At 38.8% G+C, this 18,299-nt stretch overlaps 4 protein-coding genes across 5 annotated transcripts; 2 read left to right on the top strand and 2 right to left on the bottom strand.

Annotated features, from left to right (window-relative positions):
• Positions 1-540: 540 nt before the first annotated feature.
• Positions 541-5,767, bottom strand: LOC122030006 (E3 ubiquitin-protein ligase RZF1-like). The gene is made up of 2 exons (XM_042589161.1): positions 4,574-5,767; positions 541-800 (listed from the first exon to the last, which is right to left on the bottom strand). The coding sequence occupies exon 1, from the start codon at positions 5,657-5,659 to the stop codon at positions 4,613-4,615; it is 1,047 nt and encodes a 348-aa protein (XP_042445095.1). The 5' UTR covers positions 5,660-5,767; the 3' UTR covers positions 541-800; positions 4,574-4,612.
• A 2,994-nt stretch (positions 5,768-8,761) lies between these two features.
• Positions 8,762-10,029, top strand: LOC122029784 (vacuolar iron transporter 2-like). The gene is made up of 4 exons (XM_042588911.1): positions 8,762-9,030; positions 9,143-9,228; positions 9,294-9,408; positions 9,503-10,029. Exons 1-4 carry the CDS (start codon positions 8,762-8,764, stop codon positions 9,801-9,803), a joined length of 771 nt encoding a protein of 256 aa, XP_042444845.1. The 3' UTR covers positions 9,804-10,029.
• A 78-nt stretch (positions 10,030-10,107) lies between these two features.
• On the top strand, positions 10,108-13,578 carry LOC122029782 (E3 ubiquitin protein ligase RIE1-like). Of its 2 annotated transcripts, XM_042588909.1 has the most exons (6): positions 10,108-10,611; positions 10,906-10,947; positions 11,244-11,363; positions 12,500-12,632; positions 12,734-12,892; positions 13,398-13,578. In XM_042588909.1, exons 1-6 carry the CDS (start codon positions 10,166-10,168, stop codon positions 13,545-13,547), a joined length of 1,050 nt encoding a protein of 349 aa, XP_042444843.1. In that variant the 5' UTR covers positions 10,108-10,165; the 3' UTR covers positions 13,548-13,578. The 2 variants fall into 2 exon arrangements, with proteins under 2 accessions (XP_042444843.1, XP_042444844.1); XM_042588910.1 differs by lacking the exon at positions 10,906-10,947.
• Positions 13,579-13,841: 263 nt separating this feature from the next.
• LOC122030382 (probable peroxygenase 5) lies at positions 13,842-17,796 on the bottom strand. Its single transcript, XM_042589588.1, has 6 exons — positions 17,734-17,796; positions 14,789-14,900; positions 14,633-14,721; positions 14,416-14,510; positions 14,159-14,284; positions 13,842-14,072 (listed from the first exon to the last, which is right to left on the bottom strand). The coding sequence occupies exons 1-6, from the start codon at positions 17,794-17,796 to the stop codon at positions 13,922-13,924; spliced, it is 636 nt and encodes a 211-aa protein (XP_042445522.1). The 3' UTR covers positions 13,842-13,921.
• Between the last annotated feature and the right edge of the window lie 503 nt (positions 17,797-18,299).

Here is an 18,299-nt window from a genome sequence, read left to right as displayed (position 1 = left end):
GCTCTTTCAGCTATGTATCTATATTTATTTTTCTCCATATTCGTAGGACCGGTTCTAGATTCTAGGAAGTCGCTGATGTGACGGTTCCATATTAATATTAATAGTATATCATCGCTTAATTTAATTAAGACCCTCTGAATTCTGTCGTGGAGATTATTATTAGAAGGGAATAAAAAAAAAGTCATTTAACGTCTTTCATTATGGTTTTAACTTAGAATATTAGAATTTAACTTTTGCTACATGAAATAAGTATATATATTTTTTTCATTAACATTCGTAAGTCCCCGTTGAGACCTTATAATTAATAATAAACCGTAATTGATTTTGTATACTATTTTGAGTCAACATCAAACCATAATTAATTTTCTTTCAGTGAAAAGAAAATTGTTCGTCAGGATACTTTTTATATAAATCACTAGATCGTCATCTTGTTCATGTTAAAATTGATCATCCTTCATATTTATATATTTTTTTCTGTTTTGTTTTTTTAGCTATAGTTAAAAAGAGGGCATTGTACAATCACAGCATACCAAAAATACATTTTAAAACTAAAAATATAATATGAGCTGTTGAACTGCATTACAACCATCCAAATACCGGTAACCAATTTAATTTCATATAACTCGGGAATAAATTCAATAAAAAGCAACAACAACAAAATTATTAGGCAAATTGCTATATTGACTGCATCCAGAACAACCATTATTGTTGTAGATTTCATGTACCTGTGACTACTGCACCATGGAGACAACAAGGGATCGCTAATATACATCCAAAGTCCAACGGCCAAATCCAGCAAACTGCACACAATTTTACAAGGTTGTCAATGCACCTTGTTGACGCTCGCCTAACAGGACAGGAAAACTAATTTGCAGTAAAGTTTTATATGTAGAGGGAGGAGGTTCAAACAAATAACACGAGAAATTATCACAGTTCTTAAAAAGTAGTGAGCATGAAGTTGTTAGTTGTGGTCCTTTCTTTGCTTTGTAATGTCAAAAAAACTGATGAGTATATACAAACCAATATAAAAGCAAACTTAATTCACTAGGACAATATTTTTTAAAAAAAAACTATTGATATAAAAATAGATTAATCAATTTATAGTACCTTCTAAATGGAGAGTTTTTTGGCCAGCAGCGGATGAGCAAAACAGGCCTGATAAGAAAAGGAAATGAAGTTTTTTGCTTTCAAAGAATTCTCTTGAAATACCGAAATGGTAGTCATCACTATGGCTCTAGAATCTTGTTGAAGTATGTGAAAAGGTTAAGTGATACTCGGGCAGAAGAAGATGAAAAATGAAAAATTCAACCAAAAGATGAGCAGAATTATTAGGAAAGGAATAATGAGGAACATGATTGAGGATCTACAAACACTTGCAAAAGTTTGAGATTCAGAATCCAGCAGAGTTGAAGAAGAGAGAACTCACTGTGCTATATGCAAAACACAATCCAAAAGACCATTATAGACAGCTAAGAACAGCTGCTTTCTTATTTAAGTCCATTTGTTGTTAAAGTGAGAAAGGAAGTCAAGAAATTTTATCCAAATAAAATATATTAAAGATAAATATCATAGGGTACTTATAAACAATGGAGTAATTAAAGAGCATTGGAAGAGATATTTTCATCAACTTTTTAATAAAAGTTCAAGTGATCAACTTAACTTTGAAATTTAAGCAGCTTAAATGAGTATAGAAATTTAATTTTTATGGTATAATTCAAACTTCAAAAATAGAATAAGCTTTAAATAAGATGCACAATGGAAAAACCGTTGGACCAGATAATATTCCGATAGCGGTATGAAAGTGCCTAGGGAAACACAGTATTGAATGACTTATAAAATTATTTAACATGATATTGAAAACGAAAAAAATATCATATAATGAAGGGTAAGTACTCTAGTTCTCTTATCTAAGAACAAGGAAGACGTATAAAATTATACAAACTATAAGGTATTAAATTAATGAGTCATACAATGAAACTTTGGAAAAGAGTAATTGAAAAAATATTAAAGAAGGAGAACCGAAAATCAATTTGGGTTCATGCCTGAAAGGTAGACAATAGAAGTTATACATCTTCTTAGACAACTAATTGAAAAATATTAGGAGCAAGAATAAGATCTACACATGGTATTCATTGACTTAGAAAAAGCTTATGATAGAGCCCAAAAGAAATTATATGGAGAATTCTATACAAGAGAGGCGTTAACGTAACATATATTGAACTAATTAAAGATATATATAAAGACATAACGACCAAAGTAAAAGCTTCAAGCAGAATAACTGAAGCATTTCTAATAAATATAGGGTTACATCAATGATCAGCTCTAAATCTCTATCTTTTTACGCTAATTATGGACGAACTCATTGCACACATTCAAGACAGTACCATGGTGTATGTTGTTTACAGATGATATTGTTTTGGTAGATGAAACACGTAAAGGAGTAAATGCTAAATTAGAATCTTGGCTGGAAACACTAGAAGGGATAGGTTTTAGGCTTAAAACAGAATATATGAAATTTATGTTTAGCAATATTAGACGTAATGAGACAACTGTTAAAATAGGCGATGATGAGTTAAAAGTCTTAAATATTTAGGATCATTTTTACAAAACGATGTAGAGATTGAGAGAGATGTCTTATATAAAATACAAGTAGGATGAGATGTTGCCACCATGAGGTCTGGGGTTCGAATTTTGACAAAGTCGAGGTAAATGTCTCCCTTATGTGTTAGTCATTATTCCAAAGGCTAGTAGCCGTCCGTGATTTACCTCCTCCGTGTTGGCCCTAGGACGGGTTGGCGGGGGCGCGGGGGGTGAGCGTATTCGCCTTTTGCCACCAGGATGGTGAAATGAAGGCGAACTTCGGGTGTTTTATGTAATTGTGAAGTACCTCTAAAACTTAAAGGAAAGTTCTACAAAATCACAGCTATGACTTGAGCACATGAGCAGAAGATGAGAGTTGGAGAGATAAGGATGTTAAGATGAATGTGTGAACATACAAGGATGGATAGAATAAGAAATGAGAGTATTAGAGAAAAAGTTAGAGTTGTTGTATATATTGAGGGAAAACTCTGATAGACATGTTTAAGATGATACGGACATGTATTTAGACGGCCAATAAATGCTCCAGTTAGGTAATGTGAATACATCAAACGAGAAAGACTAAAAAAACTTTGTCAGCAACAATAAAACAAGATAAAATTTATTTAAGTATAGATGATGATATAGTAGGGGATAGAGTCCAGTGACATAAAAGGATCTATATAACTGACCCACCTAGTAGGATAAGGCTTGGTTTTTGTTCTTATTGATGCTCCTGCATCAACTTTTCCCACATAAACTCAAGGGCGTAACACCCATGGACCTTGATAAAAATGATAAGACAAGAACTAACAAAGATGGAAAGCATCATTCATAGCTATTACATCTCCAAAGGCTTATCTGGTATAATTTGATTAAAGAAACACAAATGAAATTGCCCATAAACAAAAAACAAATGAAAGGACCTAGGTCTTTCTGAGTCTCCTCCATGATCCATAGCAAGAGAAAGGAAGAGAAAATTGAACACCAAAATTGCCAGATTCTCAAGTAGGCATGAACAGATCATTTAAACATTTTAAATAGTTTAAATATCTAGTGGTGCACAATTACATTTGATGCTATACTTGTAGAATTGGAATAATATGGCATTCTGGGGAAATTGTTAACAGTATTAGACCTTTGCAAATACGCTAGTTTTCTTTTTTGATTAGTTTACTTGCTGACAGATTATTTGTAGTATTATATTTGTGTAACCGTGTGTGTTATATGTCATCTATAAAAATATAATTACGAGAAACTTTGTCATATTCTCCTATTAATGCCAATTTCAAAATGTTACATATGTCCTTGTTTTTTTTATCCCTATCCTTTACGATTCCAATACTACCTTATCCTAAGATTTAACTAGCTTACCTGTGTGCACCAGCATTATGAAAACAAAACCTATGGGTATCCGTGTAAGGAAGTCATCTCAACAGTACGTTAAGTCACAAAACAAAACATTATTTGCAAAATCGTAAACTTAACATGTGGATTCACCACCAGTTGGCTAAAACAAAACAAAAAAACATGTAAAACAATAACATTGAATAATGGATCTTGAAACAGCAGCATTTGCTTCCAAGATTACCATCTAGATAGTAGAATGAGAGAAAGGGTGTTTCCAATTTGTGATGTTATATGTTGAGTCCTATTAGCATCACAAACTGTTTTCTTGCACAACAAATGTCCCTCTCTGATGGTTGTCTTATGAAAGAGTAGGGAAAAAAGGATCAGTATTACAATTGATCAACTAGGGTAGGGAATGGGATTGCTAATTATACAGGAGATAAATGTAAGGCATCATAATTATCATAGTATTTATTCCCAAGGGAAAACAAACAACATCGATGATCATCTTGAACAAAGACAGCTGCATTAATGAGAAAAATTATAACTCCTAGTAACCATGTTAGTTATGGTTAACACAGAAATTGCAACTCATTTATTAACTGAGCTATAATCATGGTAATTAGTATGCAAAGATTTAGCATACCTCAAGTCTTTGCATAACATGAACCATCAGGAATTCGTACTAAAAGAAGTTCTCCCTAATCTCAGGCGGCGTCGTATTATCGCCACCGTTGGAGCTACTTCCCATGGCTTCTCCCTGCCGTTCCACTTGACACTCCGGTGAGAGCGTCCCCCCGCTATCCGCCAGTGTTACATCCAAATGCTCCATCTGAAAGAGCGCCGCGTCCATGGTCGCTGATGTAAAGGACCGAATAGGGAACGATAGGCGATGCATCGTCCTCACTTGCCATAGCGCAGCCGTCAGCGCCGTGGCTTCCTCATCGGCCGCGGCGAGGGCCAGCGACAGCGCGTCATCAACTCCTTCGCCCACCGCCGAGACACCCAAGGAGCGTACAGGTGCACCGACGGCGACTGAAGATTCACCGAGGGCAGGGAGCGGGGAGCGGCAGACAGGGCAGGAGTTGTGGAGGGATAGCCAAGGGACGATGCACTCGGAGTGGTAAAGATGGGAGCAGGGGAGGCGCCGGGCGGCAGATCGAAGGACAAACTCATCTTTGCAAACGGCGCAACAGGGGACGGCAGCGGCGTCAGCCTCGGAGATGCATACGGTGGGGAGGGCGTCGATGGAAGTGGCAGAGGCAGGAAAGGAGCCAGAGCGGGCGGGGGCCGATGGCGGGAGGAGAGGAAGAGGATCTTCGCCGCCTCCATCTGCGAGTCGAGCGATGAGGCGGCTGAGGCGCGCGGCACGGGAAGGAATCGTACGGCGGCGCTCCTCGGGGTCCGAGGCGGATCTGGTTCCTTCGTCGTCGGAATCGGTGAGGGCGAGGGGGAGGGATTGGAGAAGAGGGGCAGGGCCCGAAGAGGAAGAGGAGGATGAGGTGGAGAGGAGGTGGCTGGCCGTGGGGGTGAGCTCCATTTCTTCAAGGAAATCAGAGCGGGAGCAGTCGGGGCAGATCAGGGGCGATCGTGAAGGAAGGATGGTGACGCTCATGTCGCACTGGTGGCACCAGTAGATTACCGGCGGGGAAGCGGAGGCGCAGACAGGTGCGGCGCCGTCGACCGTGGTTGGATCAGTCGGCGATGCAGCAGCAGCAGCAGTAGAAGACATCACGATTAACGGCGGCAGCACTCCCCCCTCCTCCTCCGTCTCGATGTTTCTCTCTTCCTCTTTCTTATCCTTTTTCGTCTTGAGTCTCGATGGTGAACGGTAAAAAAACAAAAAAAAAAAAAATTGGGTGGGTCCGTCGGAAGGAGAAGGTCGGGTGAGCTAACCAATGGATAGCGTCTCTTGGACGGGAGGCAGTCGGCGAGGCCGATAATAATGAATAAGGTCTGTGTCAGCTCAATACGTATAAATATATATATGACAAATTTTAAGACTATTTTTATTTTTCTTCTTCTAATTTAATAGTCTTCAAACAGTAATTTACTAGCATTAATAGACTCTATAATTAAAATTATATTATTTTCAAGGGAGGTGAAACAAACATGTCGGATAATTTTAAATGATAATAATATTTAGTAGTTTAAAAGGAAATAGAAGTTTACATGGAAGTCAAGCCGCTCCTAACCTTTTTTTTTTCTGTGTGTTCATCTCTATCCAAAGTATGATTTGGTAGCGTGTGAAATACAATTTAATAATAATATTTATAATATAAATTTGATAGCGTCTATAATATATGATAATGATAGAATAAAAATAATTAAAATCTGCATGAAAAATTCTTCCAGAAGAAAGATGCATAATGTTCCACGAGACAGATGGAACAATCACTGAATTTTCTTCGTACGTCCCAAAAATTCAAGACGAAAGAAATATCCAATAAAAAAAAAAGTGGAAGTCTGGAACTCGCCTAGTGCCATAGAAAGCCAAGGAACAGAATCACTCGTCACTTTCCATTAAAAATAATTTAATTAGACTTAATTTCAACCAAATAAGTTAGTTCAACATCGTTCATTTGGGCTGGACTAACATCCTTGAATATTCTTTTAAACTTTTAATTGTAGCTTTCTAAGTTAGGACGGACCCAATAAGTGCCTTGAAAGACAAAAGGCTTAACAATGTTTACCTTAAAATTTATGATTGTGGACATCATTATCAAAGTGCAACAACTATGGCTATAGGATGGAATAACACTGTTCATATGTAATAACTTCTATTAAAATGTAATCTTGGAATATGAATTTGAAAACTATGAGCTTTTAGGAGTTTTGATTGAGGTCTGATGGATTGAGTCGTACATGAAATCATGTGATTTTGAAAATCTTATCCTTTTCATATTTTAAAAGATAAGTACGCAGTGAAAATTAAAAAAAAATAACATTAGAAAACACGATCAATTTTACTTGGTTCAAAGCGTTCGGTGACTCTTATTCCAAGACTCAGGTCTCGTAGACCTATCGATGGATAATCCACTAGAATACATCTTCCGATATCTCCGAAAGAGGGAATCGAGTACAAAGAATTTCGGCGAAGTGTAACACACTACATTTTTCTTTTTCAGTAATTAAGTACAAAAAATTTTGTTACTAACACGTAGGGATCGATGTGAGAGTACTCTTGTGTCGGTGTCAGTCTTCTGGCCACGATCGAAAGTTCTCGAAATAGTCATCGGGCGCATTAGCTTCGCAACAGAGTCGTAGCAGGAAGTCGATGCAGTTGTAACCTCGAATTGACGCGTAATAACTCATATAGTAGTTGTTGAATGAAACTTGATCGAGACTGCCTTAAATAGGGCATGAAAGGTACCTTCCATTTGTGTTGAAGGCGCCTCTAATGAGAGAAATTTTATCCCAATTTTGTTGTGCCTTATCTACGTTGAGGTCCAAATTTTATCCCTTGGAAGGTGCCTTCAAGTCATTGAAGGCATCTTCCATCAACAGTGCGAAGACATCTTCCAATGCTTGAAGGCGCCTTCGGATATTGTTCATCCGAAGATTTTTTGTTTTTTTTTGCCCTGCATGTTGTGTTAGTCCAAAACTAAAACATCTAATCTATAAACAAAGTTAGCACAGTAAAAATAAGTAGTAGTAATTAGCTCTTGTCCTTTTAGAACGAGAAACTAGTCAAGGTCTCAGATTAGAGATCCAAAACGAACTTAACTTGGACCGCTACTGTCCCTCAATTAGGATACACCCTCACAAAGTCACTCTCCGCCAGTGACTTACCCTTACTTACCATCTTGTAGTTGGTTGACTAGTCTTCTGACCCACCAGATCTTTATGCTAGTTGTCCGATTCGTAGATCCAACTAAACTTTTGTCGATTGTCTAGTGCTGCAGATTCAATTGGACTTACTGCCAGATATCTGATTGGCCTATTGACCTATCTGGATTTCGCACTAGTTATACGATCTTGTGAATCTAACTAAATTTCAATTTGATATCCAATCCTTCGGACTCGTCAATTCCTACCCACTTAATAACATAATTAGATTATAAAATATTCAACTTAATTTATTTATTATTCATCAAAATTTAAATTAGATGGTTACTAATAGTAACATAGTCCATATTAACATCTCAATTTATAATTTTAAAGTTATGTTTGGATTATACAATCATTCTATAAAAATGCATATTATTACCTACTTACGTGGATTCATCTTATAGTTTACTCGAAGTTTGTCATAGATATTTGTTTGATCACCTAAACATAGGGCACGTGGTTGAATTGGTCGTATTCCGTTCCGTGGTAGGCACGCGCCTGCCGATGACTTTCATCTCCATCCATAAATGCTTGCGTGATCAGCTTGGCTTTTGCAAACGTTGATTCTCCTTTCTCACAAAATACGTTTTAAATTTTCCAATATATCAATTTTTTTTATTCAAATCGTTGATGCGACAGAAAATAATAATAATAAATTAATTAATTACAGATAGTTTGCTTTGCTTTTGCCAGCGATTTTTTAAAAATGCGAATAAGGAATGAAATAATGCAGGAAAATTAATTTTGAAAAAAGGAATTTATAAATTGGAAAATGTTCAAAAATAGTATACTTTTAATAAATAAACAAATATTTAAAATTATATATATTTTAATAAATGATAAATTTAAATGTTTACTATTTTTATTACGGGCGCGTCATTTTTAGATCTTGTCCTTTTTTGTCGAGGCCCCGTTATAAGTGCCTTCTTTCGGCCTGCCACCGTGACTTGCGATTTAATTAGCTTCTCTGCCGCTGTGGATACTGCTCTTAATTATATATAGGATGGCGGCGGAACATGGATGGGCGGTGAAGTCGTCGAGAACGTCGGCGTCGGGTGGCGTTTCCTCGGAGATGCTTTTGGAGGATCACCAGGAGAAGCACTTCACTGCCAGCGATGTCGTGCGCGACGTCATCATCGGTGTCTCGGACGGCCTCACCGTCCCCTTTGCCCTCGCCGCCGGCCTCTCCGGCGCCAACGTTCCCTCCTACATCATCCTCACCGCTGGCCTCGCCGAGGTCGCCGCTGGCGCCATCTCCATGGGCCTCGGCGGGTCGGTAACTTCACCCATACAATTTAATTCGACTCTATTATATTTTACTCTTACCCTACTTCTCCAGACCAGTCAGTTGTGGCGCCGGGATGTTTATATATACACGTGGCAGGTATCTAGCGGCGAAAAGCGAGGCGGACCATTACATGCGAGAACTCAAGCGTGAGCAGGAGGAGATTATTGCCGTCCCCGACAACGGTAAGGTCACCTCCCGTCGTTGCCGTCGGATGCTGATCTGACGGCCGTACATCGTGTGATTGCAGAGGCGGCGGAGATCGCGGAGATCCTGGCGAAGTACGGCCTGGAGCCTCACGAGTACGGACCGGTGGTGAACTCCTTGCGGAAGAACCCGCAAGCCTGGCTCGAGTTCATGATGAAGTATTAAGCAGCTCTTGTCGGTTCTTAATTAATTAATTTGATATCCAATCGATTTAAACGATAGGTAATGTAATTTGATCGATCAAAATTTCAGATTTGAGCTAGGATTGGAGAAGCCAGATCCGAAGAGAGCATCACAAAGCGCGCTGACGATCGCCGTGTCCTACATGGTGGGCGGCGCGGTGCCCCTGCTGCCCTACGTCTTCATCCCCACCGCCACGAAGGCCATGTTTGCGTCCATTGGCGTGACGCTGGCAGCGCTGCTCTTCTTCGGCTACGTGAAGGGCCGCTTCACCGGCGACCGGCCGCTTCTGAGCGCGATCCAGACCGCCTTCATTGGAGCCGTGGCCTCCGCCGCCGCCTACGCCATGGCCAAGGCCGTCCAAGCCAGCTGATGCAGTTGACAGTCAGAATGTGCGTAGGTGCTGCATGTTAATCAAGTGTTGCAAAATTTGCACGCATAGGATGGTCGCTCTATGTGTCAAACCTATGGCTATATATCAGAGTCAGCCAGATATAAATAGTATCTAGTTGTATTTGTATGGATTTGGGACGCTTTATTTGTCCATAATGGGTTTCGGTTTTGTGCGATATGTGCACATCTAAATCCGACCCGTTACGATCTACTACCACCTAATTAATATTTTAGAATTCATATCAATAAATAAATAATTAATTAATTAATTAATGGTTTCATTTCAACGATTTAACACGTCAGTCCAACAGTGTCGCAAGAAGGTCTGCGTCGCAGGTGATAATGGAGCCCCAAGAGGCGGCGACCGCCTCCGCCCTCCTCCCGCGGCCGGTCCACCCAACCACCTTTGCGGCTTCTACGGCTGTCCGCCAGGCGGCCGTCCACCATCTCGAGGAGCGGCGAACCAACTGGGCCTACTCCCGGCCGGTGGTGGTTCTCGACATCGCTCTGAACCTGGCCTTCGCGGCCTCCGCCGCCGCCGTGCTCTGCGCCACCGCCCACGAGCGTCCCGTCACACCGGTCCGGCTGTGGATCTCCGTGTACGCGCTCCAGTGCCTGGCGCATGTGGGGTTGGTCTGGCAGGAGTATCGCCGGCGGCGGCGGAGCGGCGGAGAGCGAGGGTTAGAGGAAGGGGGAAGTGGCGGGGAGCGGGTGTTAGAGGATTCGGAATACACGGACAGCGAGGATGAAGTAGCCCGTGTCGGCGCGGCGGATGGTCACCGTTACAGGTGCTTGCGAATCTGCTAAATGGCTATAAGTATAGTAGAGAAACTGAGTATGATATTTCCCTGCTTGCAATTCGTAGCAGATTCAATTGGATTTGTTCTCACTGAACGACATAAGTAAACTATCTAATTGTCATGCAATTTTAACCATGTTGATCAAGTTAGAACAACATAAATTGTTCTCCAGGCGAGCAGCTGTTTTGTTGATTCCCCTCATGTTGAGCAAGTGTTTTATGTCTTTTTCATACTCGCTACTTGTAAGTTACTAGACTGACTGAGCTATGTTATCGATTATAGAGAATCCAGTGAACAAGTGCAAGGAGCTATCATCCACGCAAGGTGTAAGAATTGTTGATGTGACATCTTCCCTTGGCAGGAAGAAACTCTTCTAAATTATCATTTTGATAGAGTATCGTACGAATTAGTAAGTATATTGATAGAGTGTCATATAATTAATATTATATCCTAATATAAGAATGACAGGCCTCACCTATTTATTTTATTTTTTTAATGATTTTATGACATTATGATAAGTTCAGGAAAAAAAATTATTTAGTATATTATTATTCTAGCGTAAAGGTTTGAAAAAGTTATATGTTGCTCATCTATTTAGCATTTCCTGATGTTGTGCTCAGCATTTTCAAAGGATGTGAATCCATCAATAGAATGGCTTCCTTCATTTGGTGGGTTTTTGGCTTTTGTTGGGCGTTTTCTGGCAGTGAAGCTCTTTTACATGATGCTCCTACTCTTTACTGGTATGACTTTCATATTATTTGCATTTTCTTCCTGTTTGAGTAATCCTTCTTACTCTTAACAACATTTATGTTCCTCTAAATGTTAAACTATGACTTCATCTGTACTATGTATTTATACCTGAAAAACAAGTATCAGATCCACTGTTTTGTTGTATCCTTCAGCATCCTTCACACAACATATCCAACCCAAATTGGAAAGCCGAACTAACTTGACCATAAATTCGAAACCTGACCCAACCCAGTCCAAAAATTTTAGGTTCAGAGTTTTTTTCGATAAATCAGATCTGTGAGCGGGCTTGGAAATTTTTTATACCCCAAATAAAACCTGGTTTAGGTCACATCTTTCTTAAAACCCCACATGAATTAGCGAATGCCCACACTTACCTCAAGGTCACACATCCATGAGCGAAGGCATTGCTTTGTTGTTTTGTATACTTGTCGGTTTTGATGCCCTTTAAATAGTGCTTTACAAATCATTAAAGCTATCAGAGATTTTTTCTTTTTCCATCACTTCAAATAACTGTGTTATTTTCCTACCCTACTTAACATGGAACAATCAATCAGCAACGTCTTCAGTTCTTTTATTTCAAAGGTTATCTTTCATGTTTATCTATTTTCTATGTAAAAGGATAGTGGCCTTTCTTTCTTTGCTATATTGTATTTTTTTTCTCTTTTTGGCATAATCATTGAATTTCATTCTCTCTTTTAGCTTATCAACTACTCACAATGTCTTCATTTAATAAACATATTGAGTAATCTGAGCAATAATGTTGTTTTTCCCTTATATTGCATGGGAGTCTCTTACCAAACTAGGTCAAAGCTTGAACCTGTATGCTTTGAGAATCTAATTCTATTATTTAGAAAGAAACAAAAATTGAGTGTGCTACTTCATGAATTTGGGCAGGTTGACCGTAGGTTTCCTCACATTTGATGCACTCTTTGCTGTATTCTTTGAGAATCTAATTCTATTATCTAGAAAGAAGAAAAAAAAATTGAGTGTGCTTCTTCAAGGATTTGGGCAGGTTGACTGCGGTTTTCCTCACATTTGATGCACTCTTTGATGTATGCTTTGAGAATCTTTTTCTATTATATATAAAGAAAAAAAACTGAGTGTGTTTCTTCATGTATTGGAGCAGGTTGACTGTGGTTTTCCTCATATTTGATGCACTCTTTGCTGTATTCTGCATTTCTTTCGCATGCATCATTGGAATTGCACTCTGCTGCTGCCTGCCTTGTGTTATGACAATTCTTTGTTCTGTTATAGGTCAGGTGAGGACTTTAGATTGTCTTGATATAAGATTAGGCTGCTAAGCATTAGTCTGTCATGAATTTGGCTAATCCTTATCTCTATGTTCACTTTGTGTGTAAAGGAAAGTGCTACCGATGCAGACATCAGTATGCTTTCCAGATACAGATATTCTGAGTTTCACCGTGATGGACAAAAGTTAATAAAGGAAGGATTAATGGTTCCAGATTTAAATCACAGGGGATTTACCTCTGATGAGCGTGTTCTTCCAAAGGAGGATGCAGTAAGTTTTACCTATCTTGGCATTTGCCCCCCTTATTCATGTTAATTTCTTTGAGACTGATTCTTAATTTATTTTTTTTTTACCATATTCAGATTTGAAAGTTTGTAATTTAGTACAAATCATTAGATTAATTCTAATTCCAAGCCATGTATCTATCTGAAACTTTGGAATCCATTGAGTTTTTAGTTAGAATCCACAAAAGTACAACTAATTTAACTTTCTTGCATACATATAGAATAGAATCTGGCTAGTTCCTTTAGGTAATTTGAACTGTCTTTGCATTTTTACACAGTTGGTTTTTGTTTGTTTTGTAAATATTATATTATTCAGTGTGATAAGTTCGAAAAGTATCCAATGCCTTGTCCTCTCAGCTTTGTTTTGCTTACCCAATTGCAGACCATTCAGTTATGTAGATTAAAGTCTTGAGCTAAAACTGTTTCTTCATTTACCAATGATTGCAAGAATCCAAAGCTGAATTGTCTTACTTTTGTCTCTATTTTCTTAGGGCTGTTGTATTTGCTTAACTTCTTATGAAGATGGAAATTCTTTACTTTCTCTTCCCTGCAATCATCATTTCCACTCTTCCTGCATCGTCAAATGGCTTCGGATAAATGCAACCTGCCCCCTTTGCAAGTATCACATACTCAATGGTTGAGATGTTGAACTCAATACCAGACCCATTGGTTCGGCTCCTAGTAAAAACCACTGCTGTAATTTGTATTTCTGAATCAGACAATGTACAGATGTAGTTTCACAGAGATGTTAAAAATGTACATACATCTGCGATGTATTATTATATGATTTTGTTTGTAGATTGAGAACAAAAGAAACATTTTGTTCCTTCTGTTTCACTACTATTTTGCGTCCATCAATAGCAGCCCTTTGGCACTGTGAACGAGTGGATACAACACTTGATTGTGCATTCAGAATTCCAGTAGCATTCTAAAACATAATTATCCAATAATTTATTTTAAAATTCATATGAAACTATAGAATCCATGAAATCCAGATTACAGAGCTATCAGACCATCATGCTTTCTTCACTGAAGATTGCCTCTCCTTCTCCCACTGGTAAAAGAGGCTTCCATCATAAACAGCTTGTATGGTATCCTTGTACAGGAATCCTTCTTTATCTTTGCCCCGATTATAAAGCAGTTGCCATTCTGTCTGGCTCGCCAACCTAGACAAATTCCCAACACGATAATGAATTTTCAGTTATCAGATAAAATCTTCAGTTTGTTCCACTCCGTTAAAGCTGAAACCTACCTCCCTTTGCTGTCATTGGGCTCCCCGTTCGCCTGGAGCATCTCCTTCAACTCCTCTGATGATATTGCTTCAGGGTTTGTCTTGGCATGCTTCTTAAATATCTCTTCGAATTTGGAGACCACGAACCTAAATTTAATACCCATGCAAATCCAACAAAAATGCAAAGGAAAGATTCAGCAGCAAGGAGATAAAATTTAGGACAAGATTTAGCCATCCATGTTCAAGTTCTCAGTAGGAAAAATGTAAATGGTACGTACCTCCCCTCGGTGTCATAGACCCCAGAGTCACTTCCATGTTTGCCTCTCTGAATGTTCTTCACGTAGATTGGCAAAGAAGGAAGCGGAGATTTACCCTACATTAAACAAACATTCAATATAATCAAGATGATCAACTAGAAAGGAACCAGTATTTTAAATGATCAGTCCTTCCACAATTTCTTTGATAAACACACAAAAAAAAAACTACTTGATCCACAGGGGGGCAAGTTTTGGCGCTGAGGAAGCCATGGATGAAAGCAGCGCTGAAAGCAGACAAAGCCACGCCGGAGCCAATCGCCCGAAATCCTGCACGTCCGACAGCTACGATCAATCCACCGACAGAGGCACAGAGAAAGACAGTGAGATATGGAACCTTGGTAGGTCTCGAACGGGTAGATGACGCCGTCGTTGTTCCTGTCGAAGAAGGCGACGTGCTTCTGCAGCGGCGTCAGGTCTGCCTCCCCCTCGCCTGCGCTGCCTGGAACCTAAAAGAGATAAAAGAGAATTATCAGAATTGACCGGATCAAATCATCAAATCAAATCAAATTAGTTTTAGGATTATTCTAATAATTCTGTTATAATTATTAGAATAATTCTCAGAATAATTTTTAGAATTATTCTGTTATTTATTAATTGGTTAATTGACCGAGTACTTGTTTAAACCCTATATATTGTATTGTTTTGAGGGCAAGTATCAACAAAACAATAAGATTAATTATTACTCTCCTATTTTATCTTCTTTCTATTCTTCTTTTAACATGGTATCAGAGCCATGATCCTTCGTTTCTTCTCTTTCTCTTAATTCTCCCTCACAAATCCTCTTCCCTTCCTTTTTTCTTTTTCTGCCGCCGTCCAAGACAAAAGAGGAGTTTCTTTCTTTTTATTTTTTTTGAAACCGCAAAACAAGACGACAAAAAGGGCTTCTCCTTTTGTGCTACCGCCGCTGTCCACCGAACGCCGACCAAACCTCGACGTCGACAACAAGTGGTTGCTCCAGCCAAGGCTTTTATTTCCTCCAAGAGGAGTTTCTCCAGGCGAAAGGTCCCCTTTCCGGTGATCCAGTCTCTCTACAAGATAAGTTATTTTACTTTAGATGTCAAATACTCAACACTATCAAGGAGGCCAAAAACAAAATTCAGTCCGATGTCAAATTTGTCGCATCATTGGCCATACTGGAAATCTATGCCCTAAAAGATTTGATTACTCTCGGATAAAATGTCAAATTTGTCACATCATTGGTCATCCTGGAAATCTATGCCCTCAAAGATTTGCCTCAAATTTCATTGGTGGTTCTACAGTCTCAAGACAACCGTCTATTTCACAAGCATATCCTAAAGCTCTCTCATCTGTGCCTACTTGCGGTAAAACCCCAGAGTTTTTATCTACTGATTGGTATATTGACACTGGAAAAACTCATCATGTCACATCAGATTATAATATTCTTACAGACGTAATGTCATATTATGGCTTAGATACGGTTCAAGTAGGCGACGACTCAGGTTTGCAAATTGCTAATCTTGGAAACACATATATTCATTTATCTAATCGAACTTTTCACATGCGCAATATCTTTCATGTTCCATCTATCACTAAAAATTTACTTTTTACCCGTCAATTTTGTCTTGATATCAATGTCATTTTTGAGTTTCATCATAATCATTATCTTATAAAAGATAAAGGAACAAATGCTATTGTGTTTCATGGGAGAATCAAAAATGGCCTCTACTATCTTCAAAGTTCTTCAATCAAAGCTTTTGTTGGTGAACGCACAAATAAACTAGCTTGGCATGCTTGACTTGGTCATCCTTCTCTTCATATTGTCCAGTCAATCATCAATATGTATGGTTTACCTACTTCCATTACCTCCTCTCCATCTCATTCATGTAGAGCCTGCATGGAATCTAAAAGTCATAAGCTACCTTTCTATTCATCCGATTATGTTTCTAATTTTCCACTTGAATTAATTCATTCTGATGTTTGGGGCCCTGCACCTGTTTTATCTAACCAAGGTTTTCAATATTATGTTACCTTTATTGATCATTTTAGTAAATATACTTGGCTCTATCCTATGAAAAGAAAATCTGATTTATTGGATATATTCTGTAAATTTCAAAATCAAGTTGAACGATATTTTAATCGTAAAATACTTTCTTTTCATTCTGATTGGGGAGGTGAATATCAAGCTCTCCATCGTCATCTTGTCTCTTATGGAATTGTTCATCGAGTCTCTTGTCCTCACACTCCAGAACAAAATGGCTCTGCTGAGAGAAAACATAGACACATAGTCGAAACTGCATTAGCTCTTCTTCATCATGCATCAATTCCACGTAAATTTTGGGATGAAGCTGTTACTACTGTTGTATATCTCATAAATCGACTCCCTACTCCATTGCTCAATCATAAATGTCCTTTTGAAATACTTTATAATCAAACTCCTAATTACACTTTCCTTCGAATTTTTGGTTGCGCATGTTATCCATGGTTACGCCCCTACTCTAAACACAAACTTGACTCTCGTTCACTACAATGTGTTTTTCTTGGTTACAGCAATTTGCACCATGGTTATCGTTGCTTACATATACCAACAGGTCGAATTTATATTTCACGACATGTTACTTTTGATAAGACTCTATTCCCTTTTTCAGTATCTACTTCGATCTCTCCTCCAGATACAGCTGGCACCTTCTTAATACCACCTAATATTGTCAGAAATGATGGCATCCTAGATCCTACTCCGCTCTCTAATAACTCCCCTATACCATCAGAATCACCTCAGGATGCTGCTCCAATTTTGGAAGCCTCGCCGGTCGAAGATAATATGCTCTCTAGTTCTGAATCCTCGGATAATGCAAGTTCGTCATCTACATCACCATGTCAGCCTACTTCTTCATCACTATGTCAGCCTACTTCTTCATCACCATGAACAAGTGATTCAGATGATAATGCTCCTCGTCGCATGCTTCCCATTAGTGACATTTATGAACGTTGCCCACCAAATGCGGCTCGATATTCTCTTCCACGGGCTCTAGTGGTTTCTTCAAAATCTATTGAACCAACTTGTTTTACGCAAGCCAACAAGGATCCAAATTGGCGTAGTGCAATGGCTACAGAATTTGATGCACTTCTTCGCAATGGAACATGGAGTCTAGTTCCACACACTTACTCAATGAATGTTGTGGGCTCTAAATGAGTATTCCGTCTTAAGTATCGAGCTGATGGCTCTCTTGAATGATACAAAGCTCGACTTGTAGCCAAAGGTTTTAGTCAGCAACTAGATATTGACTTCAATGACACTTTTAGTCCAGTCATCAAGATTACATCTGTCAGACTATTATTATCGATAGCTGTTAGTTCCAATTGGCCTGTACGCCAATTGGACATCTCAAATGCATTTCTCCATGGTCATCTTGAGGAAACTGTATTTATGGAGCAACCACCTGGGTTCATTTATCCACAATTTCCTTCTCATGTTTGCCAACTTAAAAAATCCTTATATGGTCTTCGACAAGCTCCTCGTGCATGGTTTCGTCGACTATCCAATTGGTTACAATCTCAAGGATTTTCTGGATCAAAGACTGACTCATCTCTATTTCACAAATATAATGATGGGTCTATGATATTTTTTCTTATTTATGTGGATGACATCCTGATAACCGGTAATGATCACAAGGGTATTATAACTTTATTAAGTATTCTCAATCAAGAATTTCCTACCCGAGATTTGGGCATTGCTCGTTTTTTTCTTGGTATTGAGCTTATTCCACATGAGGATGACTATCTTCTCTCTCAGAGCAAATACATTACTGGACTTCTTCAAAGAGCCAAAATGGATGGAGCACGTCCGGTCTCTACACCAATTGCAATAAACAACTCTCCATCTTCAT

Source organism: Zingiber officinale, chromosome 10B (genome assembly GCF_018446385.1).
Source record: "Zingiber officinale cultivar Zhangliang chromosome 10B, Zo_v1.1, whole genome shotgun sequence".
NCBI classification, from domain to species: Eukaryota; Viridiplantae; Streptophyta; class Magnoliopsida; order Zingiberales; family Zingiberaceae; genus Zingiber; species Zingiber officinale.
This window is presented reverse-complemented; position numbering and strand designations above follow the sequence as displayed.

What these genes read in the sequence shown, in the direction of transcription:
- LOC122030006 (XM_042589161.1), bottom strand. Translation starts at nt 5,659, where the DNA reads ATGTCTTCTACTGCTGCTGCTGCTGCATCGCCGACTGATCCAACCACG.
- LOC122029784 (XM_042588911.1), top strand. Translation starts at nt 8,762, where the DNA reads ATGGCGGCGGAACATGGATGGGCGGTGAAGTCGTCGAGAACGTCGGCG. An exon ending in TATTGCCGTCCCCGACAACG is followed by an intron (nt 9,229 to 9,293) that starts GTAAGGTCACCT and finishes GTGTGATTGCAG; the next exon opens with AGGCGGCGGAGATCGCGGAG. An exon ending in TGGCTCGAGTTCATGATGAA is followed by an intron (nt 9,409 to 9,502) that starts GTATTAAGCAGC and finishes TCAAAATTTCAG; the next exon opens with ATTTGAGCTAGGATTGGAGA.
- LOC122029782 (XM_042588909.1), top strand. Translation starts at nt 10,166, where the DNA reads ATGGAGCCCCAAGAGGCGGCGACCGCCTCCGCCCTCCTCCCGCGGCCG. An exon ending in GCGGATGGTCACCGTTACAG is followed by an intron (nt 10,612 to 10,905) that starts GTGCTTGCGAAT and finishes TATCGATTATAG; the next exon opens with AGAATCCAGTGAACAAGTGC. An exon ending in GATGCTCCTACTCTTTACTG is followed by an intron (nt 11,364 to 12,499) that starts GTATGACTTTCA and finishes GTATTGGAGCAG; the next exon opens with GTTGACTGTGGTTTTCCTCA.
- LOC122030382 (XM_042589588.1), bottom strand. Translation starts at nt 17,796, where the DNA reads ATGTCCAATTGGCGTACAGGCCAATTGGAACTAACAGCTATCGATAAT. An exon ending in CCCGTTCGAGACCTACCAAG is followed by an intron (nt 14,722 to 14,788) that starts GTTCCATATCTC and finishes TCGGACGTGCAG; the next exon opens with GATTTCGGGCGATTGGCTCC. An exon ending in GCGCCAAAACTTGCCCCCCT is followed by an intron (nt 14,511 to 14,632) that starts GTGGATCAAGTA and finishes TGTTTAATGTAG; the next exon opens with GGTAAATCTCCGCTTCCTTC.